At 30.8% G+C, this 22,644-nt stretch overlaps 1 protein-coding gene across 2 annotated transcripts; it reads left to right on the top strand.

The window, feature by feature from the left end:
• The first annotated feature begins 12,031 nt into the window (after positions 1–12,031).
• Positions 12,032–15,008, top strand: LOC130670966 (uncharacterized). 2 transcript variants are annotated; one of them, XM_057474609.1, is made up of 5 exons: positions 12,032–12,213; positions 12,380–12,618; positions 12,709–12,837; positions 13,557–13,795; positions 14,878–15,008. In XM_057474609.1, the coding sequence occupies exons 1-5, from the start codon at positions 12,128–12,130 to the stop codon at positions 14,965–14,967; spliced, it is 783 nt and encodes a 260-aa protein (XP_057330592.1). In that variant the 5' UTR covers positions 12,032–12,127; the 3' UTR covers positions 14,968–15,008. The 2 variants fall into 2 exon arrangements, with proteins under 2 accessions (XP_057330592.1, XP_057330593.1); XM_057474610.1 differs by having other exon boundaries at positions 13,560–13,795.
• The last annotated feature ends 7,636 nt before the right edge of the window (positions 15,009–22,644 follow it).

Genomic DNA, 22,644 nt, shown 5'->3' on the forward strand with positions numbered 1-22,644 from the left:
TATCTTTAATTCATCGGTAAAATACAGATTTTCCAAACCTAACAGGTACGCGCGAATGTGTGTATTTTAATCTTAAGTAATTATATTTCCCTGTAAGTTCTATTATACATATAGGTGTGCACGAAGATTATAAATGTATGTGTTGTATGATGTATGATGCTCATGGGTAAAATTTTAATAATTATTGCATAATTTTAGAATATGGAAATTTACGCTAACGATATTGATAATCGTTTGCATTTCACCTCTTGATCTATATATATTTATTATTTAAATTAACTGAAATGTAAACCCTTGAGTGAATGAGAGATTTTATTTTGTAAGAACAATGAGAGATATGTAAAAGATGTTTCATAAGTCAACATCTTTTAAAAATAAGGGGGGAGGTGTTGCGTATTCGCGTACTCGCGACTACCTTTAAGACGACTGGGTTATTCCCAGCGCCCTCATACTTAAAAATAAAATTGTAAACCCGACGCGGGAAAAACCCGATAATTTAAACAACTACAATAAGATTAGGTTTAAAGTAGAAGGTATATAAAAGTTTATGGTCAATGAGAGAAAATAGAAATAGAAAATATTAAAATAGAAATAGAAATATTAAAATAGAAAATACTCTTAGTAAAAGGTATTTGTTTGATAATATTTTTTTTATGAAAGTTCGAACAATAGAATTAAGTAAAATATTTGTAAATAAGAAATAGAATTGTAGAATTAAAATAAGTATGAAAAGATATTATAAAAACCCAAAACAGATGGAAACTGTTGGGGCTTTCACAAGTACTTATAGTCTAGACCGTAATGCAAATCTTATCGAAAAAAAGGTCGAGACTCGGAGATGAGTGTCTAAGGTGTTGGCGTGCAGGTAACTGAAACGTCTGAAAACCAAATTTGTGGCACTCCGAGTGCAGATGCACCAAAGGGACTCAAGGCGAGTCCAGCTCAAGTGGAGGAGCCACGTGATTCCCCCACTCGACCAGTCCTCCCACGCGGGACACCTTCGCCACTCATCTCAAACGTGGGGCACCAAAATCATGTATCAATATTCTCTTCGAGCTTCGAAGACAAGCAGCTTGTAATTTTTCTTGTGTTAAAAATAAATTTGCTATAAGTTTCGAATAGAGACCTCGTGTTTTAGTTCACAATCCTACTAGTTTAAATAAAAGAATCGATTCAATTTCGACAATTTAATCATTACTTAAAATCAAGTTCAAGTGTAACTTTAAATATTATAAACTATTATAATAAAGAATAGTGATTAAAACAACTTAACTCTCAACTCAATTTAAATTCAATTCAAACTAAACTTTCAATTTTGATTTTACGCGCGGTTTTCAATTTAGCGAGTAGAACGCTACCACGTTCTCAAACGGGCGAATTTCGAACCTCCGAGATTTTAGACATATTACAATATATATATATATATATATATATATATATATATATATATATATATATATATATATATATATATATATTAGGGTGGCGCAAAAAAACCGACTATTTTTTTTTTTTCCATCTCGCATGAAAATTTGTTGGTTTACGATGTTTTAAGAAGCCTCTCCACAAATCAGCTCGATAAAAAATTTTTAAGAGGTCGCTCACGAATTTTGAAAATATCAAAAATGATCGAAATTCGGATTTTTATTTTAAAATTTGTTTTTTTCTCGTGGCAGCAATAGTTTATATTTGTAAAATCATGACTATGCTGAAAATTTCAGCCCAAAATTTAAATATTTAAACGGCGCTCAAGAATTTTGAATGTTTCCGAGCGCAGTCTCTTGGACGTTTTTGAGCGACCCTTAAATATTAATAATAAAGCTTCTCGATTTTTTCACCATCAATTTGCATGACAATGAATGAAAATATAACCCGAGAAATATAAATAATAAGTTATTTACATACTTTTTTATTTTTTAATCCAATTTGTAGGTTTTTTCACTTATTCAAAACTTACCAAATTTTATTGTTTAAGACTGTCCTGTATATTTTTGGTTATGCAAAAGTTATATTTAAGTGGAATGACAATAATTGAGTTATAAAAACTAATTCAAACTATTAGTTACATATTATCAGTTAATATTCGAAATTCTTGAGCGCCGTTTAAATATTTAAATTTTGGGCTGAAATTTTCAGCATAGTCATGACTTTACAAATATAAACTATTGCTGCCACGAGAAAAAAAAAAATTTTTAAATAAAAATCCGAATTTCGATCATTTTTGTTATTTTCAAAATTCGTGAGCGACCTCTTAAAAATTTTTTATTGAGCTGATTTGTGGAGAGGCTTCTTAAAACATCGTAAACCAACAAATTTTCATGCGAGATGGAAAAAAAAAAAATAGTCGGTTTTTTTGCGCCACCCTAATATATATATATATATACAGGGTGATTCAGAATTACCTTCACAGCGAGAAAATTTGAATAGAGGAGACGATTCTAAGCATAAAGTTCCTTAGCCATTTTTCAAAATTCTCAATATTTTTTGAGTTATTGAAAATCTAAATTGACCAATCACAGACATGCTTTGAGATTTAAAAAAAATAAAAAATAATAATAAATAAGTTTGGCAACGCCGCAACAGTAAACTTCAAGTTATACACTATTTATTTAATTTAAAAAGTTCGATTTGTCATAGAAGAGAAACAAAACACACAATTACAAGATAGAATATATTCGTATATTTTGTTTTATCTTTTCTCTTTTTATAGAAAGAATTATTAATGGAAAATAATGCTTTTATTGAAAATAAAGCTTTTGTAAATTCGACAAAAAAAATATTAAAGATTTTTAATTATATGATGAGCAACCCAGATTAAAAAAAAGAAATTTGAAAACTAATTAAATTATGTTTTACCAGAATAAAAGCAATTTCAAATAGACAAATATATAGATATACACATTATTTTAAAATCTTTTATGTCGCTTGCTCTGTCTCGTTCAAGACTTTGCTAAGCGCTCATTGTACGTCATACTAAACATATTAGTAAAGATCTCGCGGATTGTCTTGTTAAAGATCTTCCAAGTGATCTTTCTCGATGATTAGCTATCTGACTATCTCGCTAAAGGTCTTGCTGGTGATCTTTCTTAGGATTTTGCTGGTCATCTTGCTGACCATCTGGCTGATGATCTTAATTGTGATTTTGCGGATGGTCTTGCAGGTCAATTTTTACAGCATTTTGCTGGTTGCCCCGCGGGACATTTCGCTGGACGTCTGGCTTATTGGCTCAGTGAACATCTCGTTAGGCATTTGTTGGACATGCTTGCAAGTTTGTCAACCTAAAAAAAAAATTGCGAAAGAAGCAAGCAAACCTATGCCTGACTTAGCCAGTATATTGCTTTATACGAACAGGATACAGCAAGAGGCAATTCTTGCTTAGAGTCAAGTATTTTCTCGTACTGTAAAGATCCGATATTTGAGCTGAACACTCCGGACGAGAAGTGTATTCAAAAAGTTTTTTTATGCCAAGAAGAACAAGATTGCATCAAACGAACGACCACTAAGAAGCTATGAATTTTTAATACAATAGTATAATTGTAGAATCGTAGATAAATATAAAAATATTTAGTATTGAGTTTTAAAAATTATTGCCAGTGATCTTGCTGAAGGTCTTGCTGGTGGTCTTGCTGAAGGTCTTGCTGGTGGTCTTGCTGGTGGTCTTGCTGAAGGTCTTGCTGAAGGTATTGGTGGTGGTCTTACTGAAGGTCTTGCTGAAGGTCTTGCTGGTGATCTTGCTGGTGGTCTTGCTGAAAGTCTTGCTGGTGATCTTACTTGTGGTCTTGCTGGCGATAAATAAATGGCTTGTTGAAAATGTTATCCACAACTTTAGCTTGCTAAGCAATCCTAATGACCTAGGTCTAGCTCGGAACAAGGTACGCGCATATTTTGGTTGGAATTTGCAACTTTTTGCAACTTTTTCTGGGTCATTGTTGAGTAAAAACAGTCCTTCTATATCAGGGATGGGCAAAATAGGATTTAGTAAATACTGAGTATTTCATTAAAATTAGACTTGAAACCCAAATTAATTCTTGGTACGTGTCTAAAAAATACATCCTCAAAAACAGAAAAAGTACTAAATAGTTTGTAACTTAGTATTTTTGACGATTTATTGATACTAAATACATTGTACTTGGTACTTGAAAGTTGTAGTAACCCAGGTAGGAATCGCCAAGGCTGACTATAGGCCGAGCCTTGGCCCTGTTGTCACTTGACAAGCTTCGGCAGCTGACCACTGGCCTAAGCCTCAACCAGGGCTTGGCCCAATGGTTTGATTACGTTAAGCCAAGTCTTGGCAGCTAACTATTGGCCCAAGTCTAGGCCGAGGCTTGGCCCAATGGTTTCATTAAATTAAGACGAGCCTTGGGTAGTGACTATTGGCCCGAGCCTCAAGACTGGGTTAAATTTTTATTTAATATTAAAATTAGCAACTTTACATGTATCTATACATGTATGTATATAGAGAACACCAGGGCATAACGGTCCACCGAGTATACGATTAATATCTAGAGTTGAAATTTTTTAAAAAGTAACATTATTTGATATACAATAATTTTTATTTAATTAGTTATTGCTATGTACAAAACTTTATAGTAGTGCAACTTGATCTTACTCTTAATTTATTTATTTCTATCAAATCATAAAATTACAAATTAATAAATGTATGTCATTACCCATGAGACAATTTTAAGTTCATCAAATAAAATTACATTTCACCTTATCTTTACGATCTAATATTTCTGAATTAAATTGTATTTAAACAATTAACAATTAGTGATCTTGCTGGAGGTCTTGCTGAAGGTCTTGCTGGTGGTCTTGCTGAAGGTCTTAATGGTGGTCTCGCTGGTGGTCTTGCTGATGATCTTTCTGGTTGTTTTTTATCTGTTTCACAGGTGGTTTTTCTGGTTATCTTTCTGGTGGTCTTTCCATATGCGATATTTGAGCTGAACACTTCGGATGAGAATTTTATTGGAAAAAGTCGTTTTATGTCATAAAGAGCGGGACTGCATCGAAAAAACAACCCCTTAAAAACTATGAAATTATAATACCCTGGTAAAAGTGTAGAATGGTAAATAAATATTAAAGTATTTAGTCTTTAAATTAAAAAATCATGTAGGTATGAAGGTGAAGGACCACTGTAGCAGGTAATAGAGAGAGAGAGAGAGATCGAGACAAAGAGTAAGAGGCCCAAAAACTGACTATGTAGTGGTGTATTAGCATGTGTGTAAGTGAGACTAGGGGCATTGTGTCCAGTGGTTGAAATGAGGGATGAACGAAGGACAGTTGAGAGTAGACTTTCAGAGCTCTAACACCGTTTCTGTGATCTCCTTTTAAATTAAATAGCTTTACACCATTATCGATACTGCATAATCCTAAATGGAGTTACTTAGAGAAGAAACACTTATTATTAAAAAAAGTTTTAATCGAGTTAAAACGAAAAAACAGTTATTTATTTAAAAATTTTACATCAATGAATTAAATTTTCGATGTAGCCACCGTTTTGCTCGACACAAGTTTGAAGTCGTCGCAAGAGGCTTCGATGACAATTATGGATCATCTCTGGAGTAACCGTAAGGATAGCTTCTTCAAACCGTCGCTGAAGTTCCATCTCACTTTCAATGACATGGCGATAAATCTTGGACTTCAAGTACCCCCATGAAAAGAAGTCCAATGAATTTAAATCAGGGGATCGTGGTGGCCAGTCCAAAACTCCTCCTCGACCAATGTACCGATGAGGGAAATGGGCCCAAAGTAAGGCTTGCGCTGCTCCAGATGTATGAGCTGGTGCGCCATCTTGCTGGAACCACATTTCATTTAATTGCTGCTGGGTAATCCCAGATCGCAGACAAAGCCGATGTAAGCAACGGTCCAAAAAGTCCGTGTACATGTTTTGATCCAGGTTTCCATGAAATTGAAAAGGTCCAACCTGTTTATTCAAATTAAAAAGCAAAAAATTAGAAACGAAAGATTATTTTCGATTAATGCCCATCAAAATAATACATGAACTTAAAACAGACATACCAAACACGGAGTCCCAATGTACAGCCCTGCCCACATGTTCATTGAAAATCGACGTTGGTGACCTTGTTCAATTACCTGATGAGGATTCTCTCGAGCGTACCAATGGAAATTTTTGGAGTTCCAGCAACCTCCACGCTGGAAAGTACACTCATCAGTCCACAGAATTTTGTGCAGAATTTGTGGATCCTCAGCGTACATGGCAAGAAGCTGTCGGCAAAATTCCAACCGAACAGGGAAATCCTCTGGTAAAAGTGCATTTACCTTGGTGTAATGGTACGCATGGAGTTGTTCAGATTTTATCGTACGCTGAACTGTACCGAACGATAAGCCGCTCTGTGCCATTACACCTCGAATACCGATCTCAGGATTCGCTTCGACGAGATCGATGATTCGATCCTCATTCCGAGGATTTCGAACTCTCCTTGGCGCACCAGCTAGACGGTGGTTAGGCAAGGCGCTGCCTGTTTCGCAGAGGCGTGCAAAAGCCTCGATAATCACATGAGCGCTTGGATGGCGAGCATTCGGATAGCGCGCACGGTACTGACGGACAGCTTCATTGGCGTTACAATTAGCCCGGCCATAAAACAGAATCATGTTGGCATATTCTTGCGGCGTGTAATCTGCCATGATTTTCAAAAATAACAAAAAAAGGCACCAGAGTACAGAGATATATAACTGACTAAATGACAACGACGCGACAAATACGAACGAACGACTTGAATTAAACAAACAAATTAATTAAACTTATATAAAATTTGTTGAAAACGATGCTTATCAGGAATGACAGGTCAGGAAATGGATTTGACAGATCTGAAAACAGCTACTGACATGAAAAATTGAAAAAAAAAAAAACAAAACAAAACAACAGAAGTTCTGTTGCTCTACTATCATAAGAATATCCAGTACAGTTCTAAGTAATTTGAGCCTGTCGATAGCAATGCAAATGGAGTAAAGAATGACGATGTATATTAAAGAAATAATCATTAAGACTACAAACTAAATTTTAAACAGAAAGTCCAAGAAAACATATACAGAATAATTGTTATCTGTCAATAATACCTCTATTACACTTCTCGTCCGGAGTGTTCAGCTCAAATATCGGATCTTTACAGTACGAGAAAATACTTGACTCTAAGCAAGAATTGCCTCTTGCTGTATCCTGTTCGTATAAAGCAATATACTGGCTAAGTCAGGCATAGGTTTGCTTGCTTCTTTCGCAATTTTTTTTTTAGGTTGACAAACTTGCAAGCATGTCCAACAAATGCCTAACGAGATGTTCACTGAGCCAATAAGCCAGACGTCCAGCGAAATGTCCCGCGGGGCAACAAGCAAAATGCTGTAAAAATTGACCTGCAAGACCATCCGCAAAATCACAATTAAGATCATCAGCCAGATGGTCAGCAAGATGACCAGCAAAATCCTAAGAAAGATCACCAGCAAGACCTTTAGCGAGATAGTCAGATAGCTAATCATCGAGAAAGATCACTTGGAAGATCTTTAACAAGACAATCCGCGAGATCTTTACTAATATGTTTAGTATGACGTACAATGAGCGCTTAGCAAAGTCTTGAACGAGACAGAGCAAGCGACATAAAAGATTTTAAAATAATGTGTATATCTATATATTTGTCTATTTGAAATTGCTTTTATTCTGGTAAAACATAATTTAATTAGTTTTCAAATTTCTTTTTTTTAATCTGGGTTGCTCATCATATAATTAAAAATCTTTAATATTTTTTTTGTCGAATTTACAAAAGCTTTATTTTCAATAAAAGCATTATTTTCCATTAATAATTCTTTCTATAAAAAGAGAAAAGATAAAACAAAATATACGAATATATTCTATCTTGTAATTGTGTGTTTTGTTTCTCTTCTATGACAAATCGAACTTTTTAAATTAAATAAATAGTGTATAACTTGAAGTTTACTGTTGCGGCGTTGCCAAACTTATTTATTATTATTTTTTATTTTTTTTAAATCTCAAAGCATGTCTGTGATTGGTCAATTTAGATTTTCAATAACTCAAAAAACATTGAGAATTTTGAAAAATGGCTAAGGAACTTTATGCTTAGAATCGTCTCCTCTATTCAAATTTTCTCGCTGTGAAGGTAATTCTGAATCATCCTGTATATATATATAGTCCAGGTGCACGCGACTGCTGCATTGTTAAAATTATTTTGAATTCCGTCCGTGAAACACCATGAAATTCCAATTGCCTCCCGCAAAATCGGTTTATCCAGGTATTACTAGAGCTCTACAGTTTGGTTTAAAATTCCAATAGCAGTTTCGCTTATTTTAGAGAATTTAAAAAAAAATTCCAACAAAAAGTTATTTTTCTGACTTTCCGGAAAATATCTATTTTTTAAATTTAACTTGTATATCTCAATTTAGTAAGCGATCTTGAAAATTCATCAATAATTTTGACTGAAAATAAAACTTGTAAAAGGTGTATTTCTTAATTGCTTATAAACCATAAAATTTCAATGTAAAATTCCTAACAAAACATTTTTCAATTGACAATATATCTAATGTCGTCGTATTCTAATGAAGGATTTAATATTTTTTTCTAAAAGTTTAAAATCATAATAAAAAAAAAATTCCTTTTAAAATCGTACATGTTTTGCCGTCTATTTTATGCAATTTGTTAACCACAATTTCACGCATGTATAATTACTACTTAAGAAAATTTATAATGTATATATATTTTAAAGAAAATAATAGAAGTATGAGAAATAAGGATAAAGAAAAATTGTTCTAATTAATTTTGAGATTTATTCTAATTTCCTTCCGGATTCCTTTCTCATAAATATAAAATACGATCTTTAATGTTAGATTTTTCTAATATTTCACGTGCTTCCTGTGCAACTTACTCGATTTTTTCAAGAAGAGAAATAACTTATCTGCATATTAATTTCTTTCCTCCGATACTTCTTTTCGCACGTGTGCGTCTCGACAATCCGCTTGTCGTTATCAGCCTCCTGAGCTGATGCTGCGGTTTTTGCGATATATTTTCTGCTCTCTATGTCTTTTACCATTGCAATCATTCGTTGTACCGAGTTAATTGTTCTAATACACTAGTGGAGTTTAACAAAAATTTTAACATGGATCAACCCCTTACCCTCGAACAATGTTGCGAGCGATTCGTCCCTGTCGACGTAAGTTACATTTTTATTTTCTTGTTTTTCCTCACTTGGTGATTTATCTTGAATACAATAATACCTAGCTTCTACTACATATTTATTATTTTATATACTCTCCAGATCATCCTCCGTGTTTTCATTTATCTCCGAACCCTAACTTATGATCGACATCCTCCGCAACGGGGTGTTTTCTTGTGTGACCAGGTTGACCAACTTATTCGTTCGTGCCTTTCTCCCGGTCAGCAATATGAATTGTCCGGGTCAGTCATTCGCACGCGGTTATTTTTCAATGCTCAAACACTACAATCGGGGGCTACACCTCGTCGAACTACCGAGTTCCAAGATCTGCATCGCTTGTCATCTGACCTTGAAGTTATTGCAGTCAATAAGATTTTTAGCGAACAGTAAGTTTCAAAAAAAAATAAAAATAAAAATAACATAGCGAGAAAGACAAAAGTAAAATTTCAACTCTTTTTTTTTTATGTGTTTTTCAGGGCCTCGATTTCCCGTCTCGCTGTATTAGACGCAATCGATTAGTTAAGGTCCTTTATACATATTTACTACTTTCTTTGTAAAAGAAAATAAAAATCTATAAGGTTGAAAGAAAATAAGTTTCAGAAAAAAAATTCTTTTTGCATCCAAAACGGACTCTCTTTGTTTTTCCTTAACTTTTCTTTAAGGTTTTTAGGATGTGATAACTATTAGAATAATTAAACGGCAGGTTATTATTGACTTAAAGGTATCAAAAAGGTTTACTCTTAAGATTCATAGTTTGTTAAAAAAATTTCCCAATTAAAGTTCTACGTCGCCCGAAAACCAAAAACAGGTGATCCTTATCATTCCCTAACTTTTTAACTCCAAGCCCTAGAATATAATGATTATAAAATAATTATAGGAGAATTAGTTACGAGTTAACAAGCATTCAGAAATTCAATCATATCATTCATGGTTTACCTAAAAAAAAATTGGTTGAGTTAAAATTTTCCACTCCTTAAAATCTGGAAGCAGCCGCTCATTATTTTTCTTAACTTTTCAATTCGACGTCTTAGAATATAATAACTATAAGATTATTATAGGGTAATTAATTATTAACTAAAAAGTGTTCTAAAGCTTATCCGTAATATTTATAGTTTATTCAGAAATAAATCATTTAGATAAAAATGCTACACTGTTTAGAATTCAAAAGCAGGTGCTTATTATTTTTCCTAACTTTTTACCCCGAATTCCTACAATATAATAATGACATTAAAAATTTTTAATCACAACATTTATAGTTTATTTTCAGAAAAAAATCATCCGAATTAAAGTTTTACGCTGCCCATAACTCAAAAACAGGGTGCTTATTATTTTCCTAGCTTTTTTTCGAAATTCTACAATATACTGTTACGTCCAGCTAAAATACTGAACGTTGTATTTTATTTTTAATTTCTGTTGTATTTATTAAAATTGAGCCGACGACCAGATTTAATTTTTTTTTATTATCATTTTTATGTTTCGATAATATTTAGTGATAAGACATGACGAATGTAAAATGCTTTTAACGGATTAAGACTTGTTTGCTTTGACATTTTTTTTTGAAATGCTAGAGCAAACACCTAAATGTAATTTTAATGACCCCTCGGGCAATTGTAAAGGCCCAAAGGCCAGCTGAAAACACTTTTCGTAGAAACCCAAAAATATTTTTATCAAAAAAGTGTACGTGGAATATATTTTTAGTTATAAATAAAAATAATCTTAATCCCTCACTTTATCTTTGAGTGCACTTTTGTCGAGACATCTTGGCATCACAAAACAAATAGAAAAATTAAATTTTAATGACGAAATAGTCATTAAATAAAATTTAATAATTTAAAATAAATAAAAAATATTCAAACGTCAATTTAATAGAATAAATAACAATCGAATAAATAATTTTTAACACGTAATATTCAAATAATGAAATTCTAAAAAAAATAATTAATAACCAAATTAATAATTTCTAAAACGTAATATTTTTTAGATTCAAATATTAAAAGAATAACTAGTAATCAAATAAATAGAGTCGGCTGCTAGCCACCTATTTTAAATTTAAATTAGGATTTAATTGACTAAAAAAAATAGTAGAAAATTTATAACAATAAATAAATAATATAGGCTCAACGCCAATCAAGAAAATATAATGCTAACTAAAATTGATATTTTAAAGTTAACCAATCATAATATTACAAGGTATAATAAATAAATTTATTACAAAGTATAATAAACAAATTTAAAAACGATAATTATAAATAAATTTAAACGACAAATAAATAATATGAGCTTAACGCCAATCAAAGAAATATAATGTTAATTAAAACTAATATTTTAAGTTAACAAATCATAATGTTATAAAGAATAATATATAAATTTAAACATTCAAATTTAAAATATTGTTATAAGTCATAAATGTGGATGGATGTGTGGGTGCGCACGCGCATAGGCCTACATAGGGGTGTGCCCTTACCGTTTTCCTAAGGTGAAAATCTTAGAGAAAGGGAAAGGACCCATAGGAACTGTGTTCCGATTGGACACAGTTTCCCCCAAACAATAGACGAAATAGGATCCAATAAGAAAACATAAAAAGGGTCGTTAAACAAAAATAGTTAGTCCCGGACAAGAGGTCCATTGCAGGCGGTGATCACTTCTGCCCCCCACCATGCTCAATTTTGTCAGAGTTGGCCGAATTTAGATAGTGAACTTGACAAACCGAATTTTCCTAAAATTGATTCCGCTAATTTGGTAACCTTGTGGATATCAACAATTAGTAAAAATTTCTACCTTATCAACTGACCTAACCTCCTTAACACTTGACGCCATTTTTATGATTTATATCAATTTATATTGATGCCCTCGTGCTGATCGCCTCGTGCTGTGAAAATTGATCGTGCTTTCTGAAAATTCTTGTAACTGTTTTGAATTTATTGTGCTGTGAATTATAAAAGAACATTAATATGTCTTATTGTTGTGTTAAATCTTGTGGTCACAATAAAAATAAATATTCGTGCCGCTATCATCGATTCCCAAGTGATCCAAAAACGTAAGTAAGATTTAAATTAGGTTAAGTTAAGTTAAGTCATTGCAAATGATAAAAAGTCTTTATACCAAAATATATTACCAAAAAATTGAAATAATTTTTTTAGTTAATAAAAAAAAAAAAATATAATGTTTTTTATATAAAAATTAATAGATAATAATTGTTTTAGTTGCACCGCGTGGGTTCAAGTAGTAGGAGAAGAAGATTTCCTATATCTCAATAATGAAATATTGCACCAGAAAAAGTATGTATGCAGTTGCCATTTCGTTGATGAAAATTATAGTTCATCATTAAAAATGCATTTGAAGTCTGCAGCTGTTCCATCTATTTTCAATGAAAAGACGGTCTCTATTAGTGACGAGAGTATGAAGACATTCTTATCTCCGCAAATGATTGTTCCAACGATTTGTAAGTGTTAAAACATAAAAAAAAAAATTGCTTTATTATTTTCAATTAATATTCAATGATAAATGTAAATTAACAACTAATCATTTACAGCTGTTGTTACGCCATTAAGTAATATCGAAAATTTACACATCGTGGAATATCAACCTGAAACTAGGAAAAGAAAATCGACAGATTTAAATACGACTGAGGAAACTCCAATAAAAAGAACACGTCCATCAGGTATGCATAAAAACCAATATAATTGTTATTATGTTATAAGTAAATTTTATCGAAATATTATGTTTTAAATTATTTCCTCTATTTATTTGTAATTTTAAATTTGTTTGATGTCTGCTATATTTACACTCATGAATAATGTCTTACTGGTGATGACAAATATAAATGGTTTTTATTTATTTATTTATACAAAAAAAAAATATTTTTGTAGCAAATGTAAAAGCACAACAATGAGTATAATAAAATCTTGACGATTTTACTACTCATTAGGGAGTCAAGTGTTATTATAGTCGATTAGAATTGGTGAAACGCTATAATTTTCTTTAAATCTGAAAAATCGTGATTGCTTCATTCGTTATTATTAATTGATAGACGGAGATGCCATTTAATTGTCATTTTTACAATCATTTAATTACTCTGTATTATTGTTTACTTCCGACAAAGTTTAAACTATTCATATGTTTATTAATGAACCGTAAATTGCACTTCAGGCCATTTTAAATGCCTAACCTGCAGCTTTACCATATCTCTAGCTATCTGTTATCTCTAATAATAATGAAAAATTTTATGCTTTTAGTTCTTCTTTTGAATTTTATGTTGAGTTTTTTTTATATCTAGAATTTAAAATTGATTAATTTCAATAATTTTTGGTTACTGCACTTAACTCCTTGGTTATAAAATTGTCGTGCTTTTCGACATAACTAAAGAATTTCATGTTTCAGCAGAAATTGCTGAAGAATCAAAAAAAAGGGTCATGAGGTGTACAGCAATAAATAGTATGACAGAATATAAATCCGTTAATACAGTACAGATCCTAAAAAGTAAGCAGCCACTGATTTTGAAGCCATGTTCACTAATTAAAATATTGGACGAAAATTTGAAAGCCATGAATTTCTCATCCGCACAAGAATTAATTTTAAACATAGAATTGTTATTAAATAATTATAAGAATCAAATTAAGGTAAAGCCTAAATTAATAAATTTTAATTAGATACGATTTTTCAAGGAAGTATTGTTCGAATCTTTAGACGCGTTATGTCAGTAAAAAGTGGGAAAATAAGAGTGGTATAAAATAATATGTATATATATATCTATACGGCTATACGTTGTAAATATTCTTAGGAGTGTTGGAAAAGAGATTGTATATAAAATTAATTGTAAATATAATTAATTGTGTATAAAATTAATTGTGGATACTTTTTTAAAGAAAGAGATTGGTATTATTATATAAAATGTAAGAAATATTGCTGACACTATTACAGTGTTGAATAGTAATTATAAATTGTCAAGTAACACAGAAAATTGTGTTGATTTGACACCAAATAATGAACACAAAAAATTGAACACGGACTGTTTTTAACATAGATCCACAATATTTTTGAATATGTAGAAAAATACGTAACATTTTTTTTTTTTTTATCAATATAATTAGCCCAAACTCTATATTCAAAAATTTATTGCGATATAAACGACAGAAATATTAGTATTTTTTAATATGAAAGGAATCATATGATACCGTGATTTCCAGGATCATCGAAAATAAAACTTGTATTTATTAATGAAAGAACGAAATAATCTACATGTAGCGTGTAACAGGTACAAACAAGGGGTTTTATTTAAAAAACAGTTTGGTTACCATATTAGTTATAAGACAACAATCTTTGATAATTGTTTGTTTTCTAAGCTACGAAATATTGAATACTTATACTATTCGCAGCAGTTTTAAAAAGTAATGCAACTGCTTTTCTTACTGTAATTAATTCAACACTTAAAAGTTGTTATATAGTACATAAATTTTCTACACACGATTTTGTGTATTGGAATTTTTTTATTCCAAGTAATCGTCTTAGTTGACTTCAGTAAATAATGAAAATATTAGTATTAAAGATTGAAAGTAAAATAAAAGTTTAAGTAACAAAAATTGTACCATGTTTAAGTATACAAATTAAATAATTATTGTGAATTTATAATTTGATTGATGTAAATAAATTTTTTTTTAAACAATAAAAACTTGAATTAATTTCAGTTCTTAATTTTTTCTAGTCGCTGTTAAGTATACAACCAAGAAAAAACTTATCGAAGATGCTGGAATACTTGGCGCAGAAGTTACACATGAAGTATCCGCTGTACTAAATCTTCTGAGTCAAGAACGTGCAAAGACGAAAAACTTAGAGGCTGCTATTTCAAAAAAAAACAAAGAATACGATCTTCAAGAAATAAAATTAAAGAACTGCCGGTGTGATGTGGATACTACGAAACGTCCAGGACTCAGTTTACTGGCTGGTTTAGAGCAACGCAATATAAATAGAAAAAGTGGTGGAGAGCGGTACACTAATGAAGAAATTTTGTTTGCCATTGGTATTTATAAACGTTCGCCCAAGTGTTACCGTTTTCTTATGAATTATATTTTGCTTCCAAGTGAAATTACTTTGAGACGTGCTTTCATTACTCTTGATTTGAAACCGGGGATTAATAATTCAATAGTCGATGGACTCAAAAAAGCTGCTGAGCGTATGACAGATCCTCTGGATCGGTATTGCACAGTAGTTGTAGATGAAACAAGTATTAAACCACGACTATCATATACTGTGGGTAGTGATTCAGTCAGTGGGTTCCATGACGATGGAAACGGCGTTCAGAAAGCAGAGCTTGCTGATCATGCAACTGTTTTTATGCTTCAACAAATTAACAAGCCAGGAAAACAACCACTTTCTTTCCATTTCACTCATAAGCCAATGAACACTTCTGTTCTTAAAGCTTTGCTTACGCAAATTCTTTCATTTATCGTTGCCGCCGGAATGATACCAGTGGCCGCGGTATCCGATCAAGGGTCAACAAACAGAGGTGCGTTTAATTCGCTTAGGGATGAAACTCCAAATAATTATGAGAAAAATCACTTTAAAATTAATAATTACGCTAACAAGATTTATATATTATATGACATCGCTCATTTAATAAAAACCTTAAAAAATAATTTCGCCGGTGCTTTTGAGAACTGGTTTTCAAAGAATCCGAAGAAGAATAAGCAAGAATATCCTGGCAACATCATTGAGATTAATGGTATCCGCGGCTATTGGAGAGAAATAGTAAATTATTTTTTCCAAGATGATAAATGTCATTTAAAAGAAGAACACGTTTTCCCGACTAATAAAGTTAAAATGGGTGTCCGCTTTGCATCACAAGTTCTAAGTCAAACGACAGCTGAAAGATTGATGCAACGGGCAGTAGCGGATCCTGTTAAAAATGTAGCTGCAAAAGCTACAAGCATCATAATAAAGTTTTTAGACATGGTTATTGATTCTTTAAATGGCAGCAAATTAACTGGTGGAGATAAAAAAGAATCATCTTCGAGAGGAAACGTGACTCCAACATCTCAACATTGGGAATTCTGGCCAAAAGCTAAAAAAGCAATTTCCACATTAAAATTTTTTCGATCAGATGGGAAATTTATATCCACCCCGACTCCCGCAGCATTACTTAATAGCTTATCGGCAATCCCAGATTTATGCCAATTTTTATTCAAAGCTGGATTTAAATCCATTAATTTACGGCATTTAACCCAAGATGGATTGGAGAATTTTTTCGGCTTAATTAAAAATTTGCAAGGCTGTAACCATAAGTTAACCACTACTCATTTCATAAGTGCCTTTAAAACCTCCATATTGACAATTTTTTCTAATTGCAATGTTCGCGGGGCTAATAGTGAAATTGAATCCTCCCCAACAATAATTCAGCTTCAGGATCTTCTTACTATAAAATCAAATAAACACAGTTCATCGCACGACAAAAATATAGAAGAGATCGCACAAGAAATTGCAGAAGCTGACGACGTTCCAAGATTACAGCTTGATGATACCGATGATAATTTTGATGAACAGTTAAACCTTATATTTGGCGGAGGAAACGAAGGACTCGATAATGATTTAGCTGATGACGAGAAGTTTATACCGGAAAAGTTATTAGCCAGTATTTTCAAGTTATCATCATCAAAAACATGTTTGGAGTGTAAATCGTGCATTGTAATAAACAATACATCAGGAGGTTCTACAATTTCATCTACTTTCAAAGAAAAAATTTTAAAGGCCATGAAATTTTTCGACGAAAATATAAAATCACGATTACACGAAAGGAACATTTGTACTTTTGCTAAAGGGTTAATAGCAAGTCAGTTTTTTCAATCCTCGTTTAACTGTTCTAAACATGCTGAGGCATTGAACCACGAAGTTTCCGAAAAAATTCTCAGCTTTCTAATCCGACAACAGTGTTATTTTTTTAATAGAAATGTGGAATTAGAACAGTTGAGAGCTGCTAATGCAGGAAAAATTGCAGAGTTGAGCGGAAAAGCTAAGTACTTGCAATTCAAGGGAATTAATTGATTAACAGCCACAATTAATTACGCAGCCACAGTCCTCAGAGTTTAAAGCTTAAACGAAAGCTCCAATAATATATCTATGTTATAATGAAAATGTTTTAAAGACTGAAAATTTTGTAATATTTTTGTTCAGAGCTTATATCAGTACGAACCGAAATGAACTAGTCAACTTCCTTAGCTTTAAGACTAAAGAAGAAATTGAAATAATTTTATTAATATATTATTAAATAATGTGATAATTATATATTTAAATGCCAAAAATTATTTAAGTAAAAATGAAAGTATAAAGTCTAATTGTTTGTGATAATAAATTATATTTTTATATTGATATATACTATATTACGAGCTTTAAAATGTTTCAAAATGTGATAATGCTAACTTATCTGTTTACAGATTTAGCACTTTTAAAAATTCTAGAATATCAAAAATAATGTTAATGTAAGGAAATAATAAAATAACTGTAAATTGCAATATTTGATAGTTCTTAACTCTCATGCGCAATATTAAATAATAAAATTATTTTTATTTATTTATTGAATTATTTGTTGTTCTATGAAATGAACCGTTTCACATTACAAAATCCTTTCATCCACAACAGATTTTTTAATAATAATAACGACATCTCTATTTTCTAATTTGTTCATTTAATTTCTTTATTTCATCGTGAAGCAATGCTTTCTGTGATCACAAATCCAACAATAAAAATAAAATAACAATCTACTTGCATACTTTTTAAGTCATAGGGTAATGACAATTTCATATCGTAGTCCAAATTAATTCATCGATATACCAATTAGAAGGAATTTTTTGATAGTAGTTGAACTTGTTATTTTTGGATTACCTCGGGAAAAATTTTATTTCAATATTTTTTTATTTCCTATAAAATTTTAATAACTTTATGATAATATATTCCATTAAAAATATTATTCATTTCTTTTATTTTAATCGAAATAAACTTAAATATAATGGTATTTAAATAAGTTATTTTTTATTAATTAATAGACAGAAAAAAAAAAAATTTACTTTCTGTCTTCATTTAAAAATTAAAAAAAAAAACAACTATTTTATTAATAATAAATTTTCAAATTTTTAGTTTTCAAAAATTGCCGCTTTTTTACTTAACGAAGCAGTCGCGTAAAAGAGTGCGCTGCTATTTTCTCACTGCTGTCTTAGCAACCACGTTAAATATAAAATAACTATAAAAAGTCGAGAAATTGTAAGACAGCGCTTTTAAGTTGGTATGCTAAGACTTTGCCGGCTGACAAAATTGAGTCCCATACAAAAGCATTGAGTGATCACCGCCTGGTCCATTGAGGCAGTGAAGTTCAAGTCACAGTGTCTTCACAAAATTTAAGTTACACTAGTTCCGTACTAGTTCAGCTTTATACAAGTGTTCTCACACTTAGATTTTATTTACGCTAGTTCCCTACTAGTTCAGTTTTATATACAGCGTCCTCACGCTTTTACACTAGTTCCGTACTAGTTCAGTTTTATACAGCGTTCTCACGCTTTTACACTAGTTCCGTACTCCCTCGCGGATTCGGGGTTACTGTGAAATCACAGTGAAATCACAGTGAAATCAATTTTACCGTAAGTTTACTGTGTATTGATGGTAATTTCATAGTGAATTCACAGTCGTTTTGTGCCATTTCGTCACTCTGGTTATATAGTAATTTTACAGTAATTTTATGGTAGTTCCATAGTGATTTCACTTGTGATTCTTTTGTAGGTTTAGAATAAAATTACCATACTTTCATGATAATTTTACTGTCGATCAGCTATCGATTTATGGTAACCCAACAATGGTAACACTGAGGCTTTATCATGGGTTCACAGTCAGTTTATCGTGATTTCACTACGAATTCACTGTGATTCCATAGTAATCTGATAGTGTTAACTCTGTGACTTTACAATAGTTTCACAGTCAGTTCATAGTAGTTTAACCATGAATTTACCGTGATCCCATGACAACCTAGTAGTATTAGCACTGTGACTCTATGATATTTTCACAGCAAATTATTCGCGTTTTCTCCATGATTTCACTCTACTTTGATAGTGATCTGATACGGTACATCTATCATTAATCCAATTTCAAAATCAAAATTTGAATTTTTAATGTCATTAATCGATAGAAATGGAATTGAAAAAAAAAATAATATCAATTATTTCATAAATGCTCCTATAATTGTTTGTAAGTTTAGCAAATATTTGGGCACATATGTATTTTATTTATTATAAATTTAGCTATTTTAGGAATTTCCGAGCGAAACTTTATCTGTAATTATCTAATTTAGTTAATTTTATAAAAGCTTAAGACGGTAAAATTCTTCAGAATTATAAAAAAAAATAAATAAATAAAAAAATTGAATAACTTTTTTTTTAAAACTGTATAAATTGAATTTAAACTACTGCAAAAAATAAAGAGAACATCATTTAGATTAATATTTCAATAGTAAATATTTATTATTTATCATAATTTAGAATAAAATATTCTTCAGTTCAGAAAACTTGATGATTTACAAATGAAGGCAAACATTTTTTTTTTTATGAATATCGTATTCTTTTAATTTTATAGTATTTAATAAAATAATTTTTCTTATAACTTAGTCTTGAGTATATATAGTATTGAATAGCATCAAGTAACAGATTAAATATTTAGTTCCGAATGCGTGTGGTGGCCGAGTGGGCTAAAGTACATGACTTAAGCTGCTCTTCAATCGAAGGGTCGGCAGTTCGAGTCCCATCGTACGTTAAAAAAAAATAAAATTCCTTCTTTACCGAGGGTAAAAAATAGCATTTAATTCTCCAGAGGAATTACATGAAGTCATACAAAGGGATAATAAATAATTTTTTTAAACAAGAAAAATTATTTATTGAAAAACCAAGATTAGGATTATTGTTGCTATTATAATATTATTATTAATTTTATTATTATTATCTTTGAATCAATAAATATAGGATCTCAATATTGCCCCTAAATCTCGATGAAAACTAAGCAGATCCAGGATTAAATGATTAAGAAATCACAGTAATATTACTGTCAATTCACAGCGATATTATTGTGATTTCACGAAGAATCTATAGTAAGACTGCTGTGAAATCACTGTATGATCACGGTATTATTACTGAGAAAGCATGACTGAAGCACTGCAGATCCAGCATAAACCGATAGTGAAATCACTGTAAATACACAGTGAGACTACTGTCAACTTACAGCTATACTACTGTAAATTGACTGTTATGCTATTGTGATTCTACTATGAATCGATGGTGAAATCATCATAAAATTACCATCGGATGATAATTATCACACAGTAAGCGAATGGCACAAAGTTACAGTGATTTCACTGTCATTTCACTATGGGTTCACTATCTTTCCACTATGATTTCACCGAAATTTCACCATGATTTCGGAGTAATCCCGAGTCCGCGAGGGCTAGTTTATATTATACAAGTGTCCGCACACTTACATTATTAAGAGTTTTATTTAAATTAGTGGTTTTATAAGTTTAAATTCAACTATTCAAGTAAATTGTTAGCAAAGGTAATACCTAGAGTCAGTGAAAATTACGATTGTACAAACATCCAGTTGCTGCGACTACAGATACTGTAATTTTTAAGTTTATGTTGTATTAAAATCAAAAACATTTCCAACACACGGAAATATCGCAAAAGTTGTATTGTATTCAAAATTCTATAGTCCTCTCTAATTATTAAAACGAATCTTATTGTAAATTAGAGTCGGCTGACTAGCCACCTAATACTTTCAGAAAATAATATCAAGTTTATTGTATTCATATTATCGAATTTTTTAATTTTATAATATATAGTAATTTAATTTGTACATCAAACATCTTTTATTTCAACACACCTCCCAGATAATTACACTCAGTGTGATCCCGGTCTATTGGTCGAAAGACTAGGGCCGAAAATAATAATAATAATAAATTATGTCCAAAATCACGATACACACCACATTTTGGACGTAACAATACTAATTATAAGGTAATTGCTATATTAATCACTACTAATTAATTAATACTAATTGATTATCGATCAAAAAGCGTCTAAAAGTTTAATAATATCATTTATAATTTGCCTGAAAAAAAAATTATTTATTCTAAAATTCTATGCTGCTGAAAATTCAAAACAGGCGCCTATTATTTTTCTTAAATTTTTTTTGACTCAAGATTCTAGAATACAATAATGATAATATGATTTTAAGCTAATTAATTTTAACTAAAAATATTTAAAAGTTTAATCATGTTATTTATGATTTGTTTGAAGAGGAAAAAAAAAATTATTTATGTTAAAATTCAATGCCGCTTAAAATCTGAAAGTAGACACTTATTATTTTTCTCAACTTTTTAACTTAAAATTCTATGGTACTATAGTTGTAATATAATTATAGAGTTATTAATTTTGGACCAAAAATCATTTAAAATTTTCCTCATATTATTTATAGTTTATATAAAAAAAATTCATTTGCCTTAGATTCCCACGCTATCGAAATTCAAAAGTAGGCATTCATTATTTTCCTTAACTTTTTAACCCGAATTTTTACAATATAATAATTATAATATTATTATCAAACAATTAATTCTAAACGAAGAAGCATTCAAAATTTTAATCCTATCATGTATATTTTGTTTGGAAACTTATTTATTCTAAAATTTTATTCCACTTAAAATCTGAAAGCAGTCACCTATTATATTCTTAACATTTTTCAAAATCCTAGAATGCAATAATTGTGATATTATCATGAGGCAATTAATTTCAACTAAAAAGCATCTGACGGTTTTATCATAACAGTTATGGTTTATTTTAAAAAAAAAAATGCACTTAATTCAATTTCCTAAACCATACAATGCTTGCGCCAGTACTCATGTACACCGGAGGTGAACTACTTACAGGACTGCTACTTATCGGGTGGTGTTATTGATCGTTAGATCTTAATGTACATCTAAGTATTCCTTTTCTTTCCTCCGTCGGTTAAGAGATTTCCAATAATTAATTATTTTACCCATGAAATATATATGATAATAAACGAGTAAAGAAAACTACAAAAGACACGAATTTGAATAATTTATATTATCATATTCTATCGACAAGGAAAATATATAATTTTTTGTTTTTCATCATTTTTCCTTTTCCTTTATATACCTAGAATGTAAATGCATGCATGTGAACCTATCCAAAAAACCCATAAATTCCATTGAGATTCTATTATCCTATTATTTTGCGGTTTTGGTATAGTAGTAATTGATTTTTATTTCATCTCGTTCGAGTACATACAATTTAGTTTCAATCTACGCTGACTGATCTCTCATCTACTGTAAACGTATCTTATTACCGAATTCCGAAGTCACAAAAATGAGTTCATTCGGCTCTGATTCTCATCGTCGACGCATCAAACTCAATATTCTTCATTCGTTCCC

The sequence above is a fragment of the Microplitis mediator genome, chromosome 7 (genome assembly GCF_029852145.1).
Source record: "Microplitis mediator isolate UGA2020A chromosome 7, iyMicMedi2.1, whole genome shotgun sequence".
NCBI lineage: Eukaryota > Metazoa > Arthropoda > Insecta > Hymenoptera > Braconidae > Microplitis > Microplitis mediator.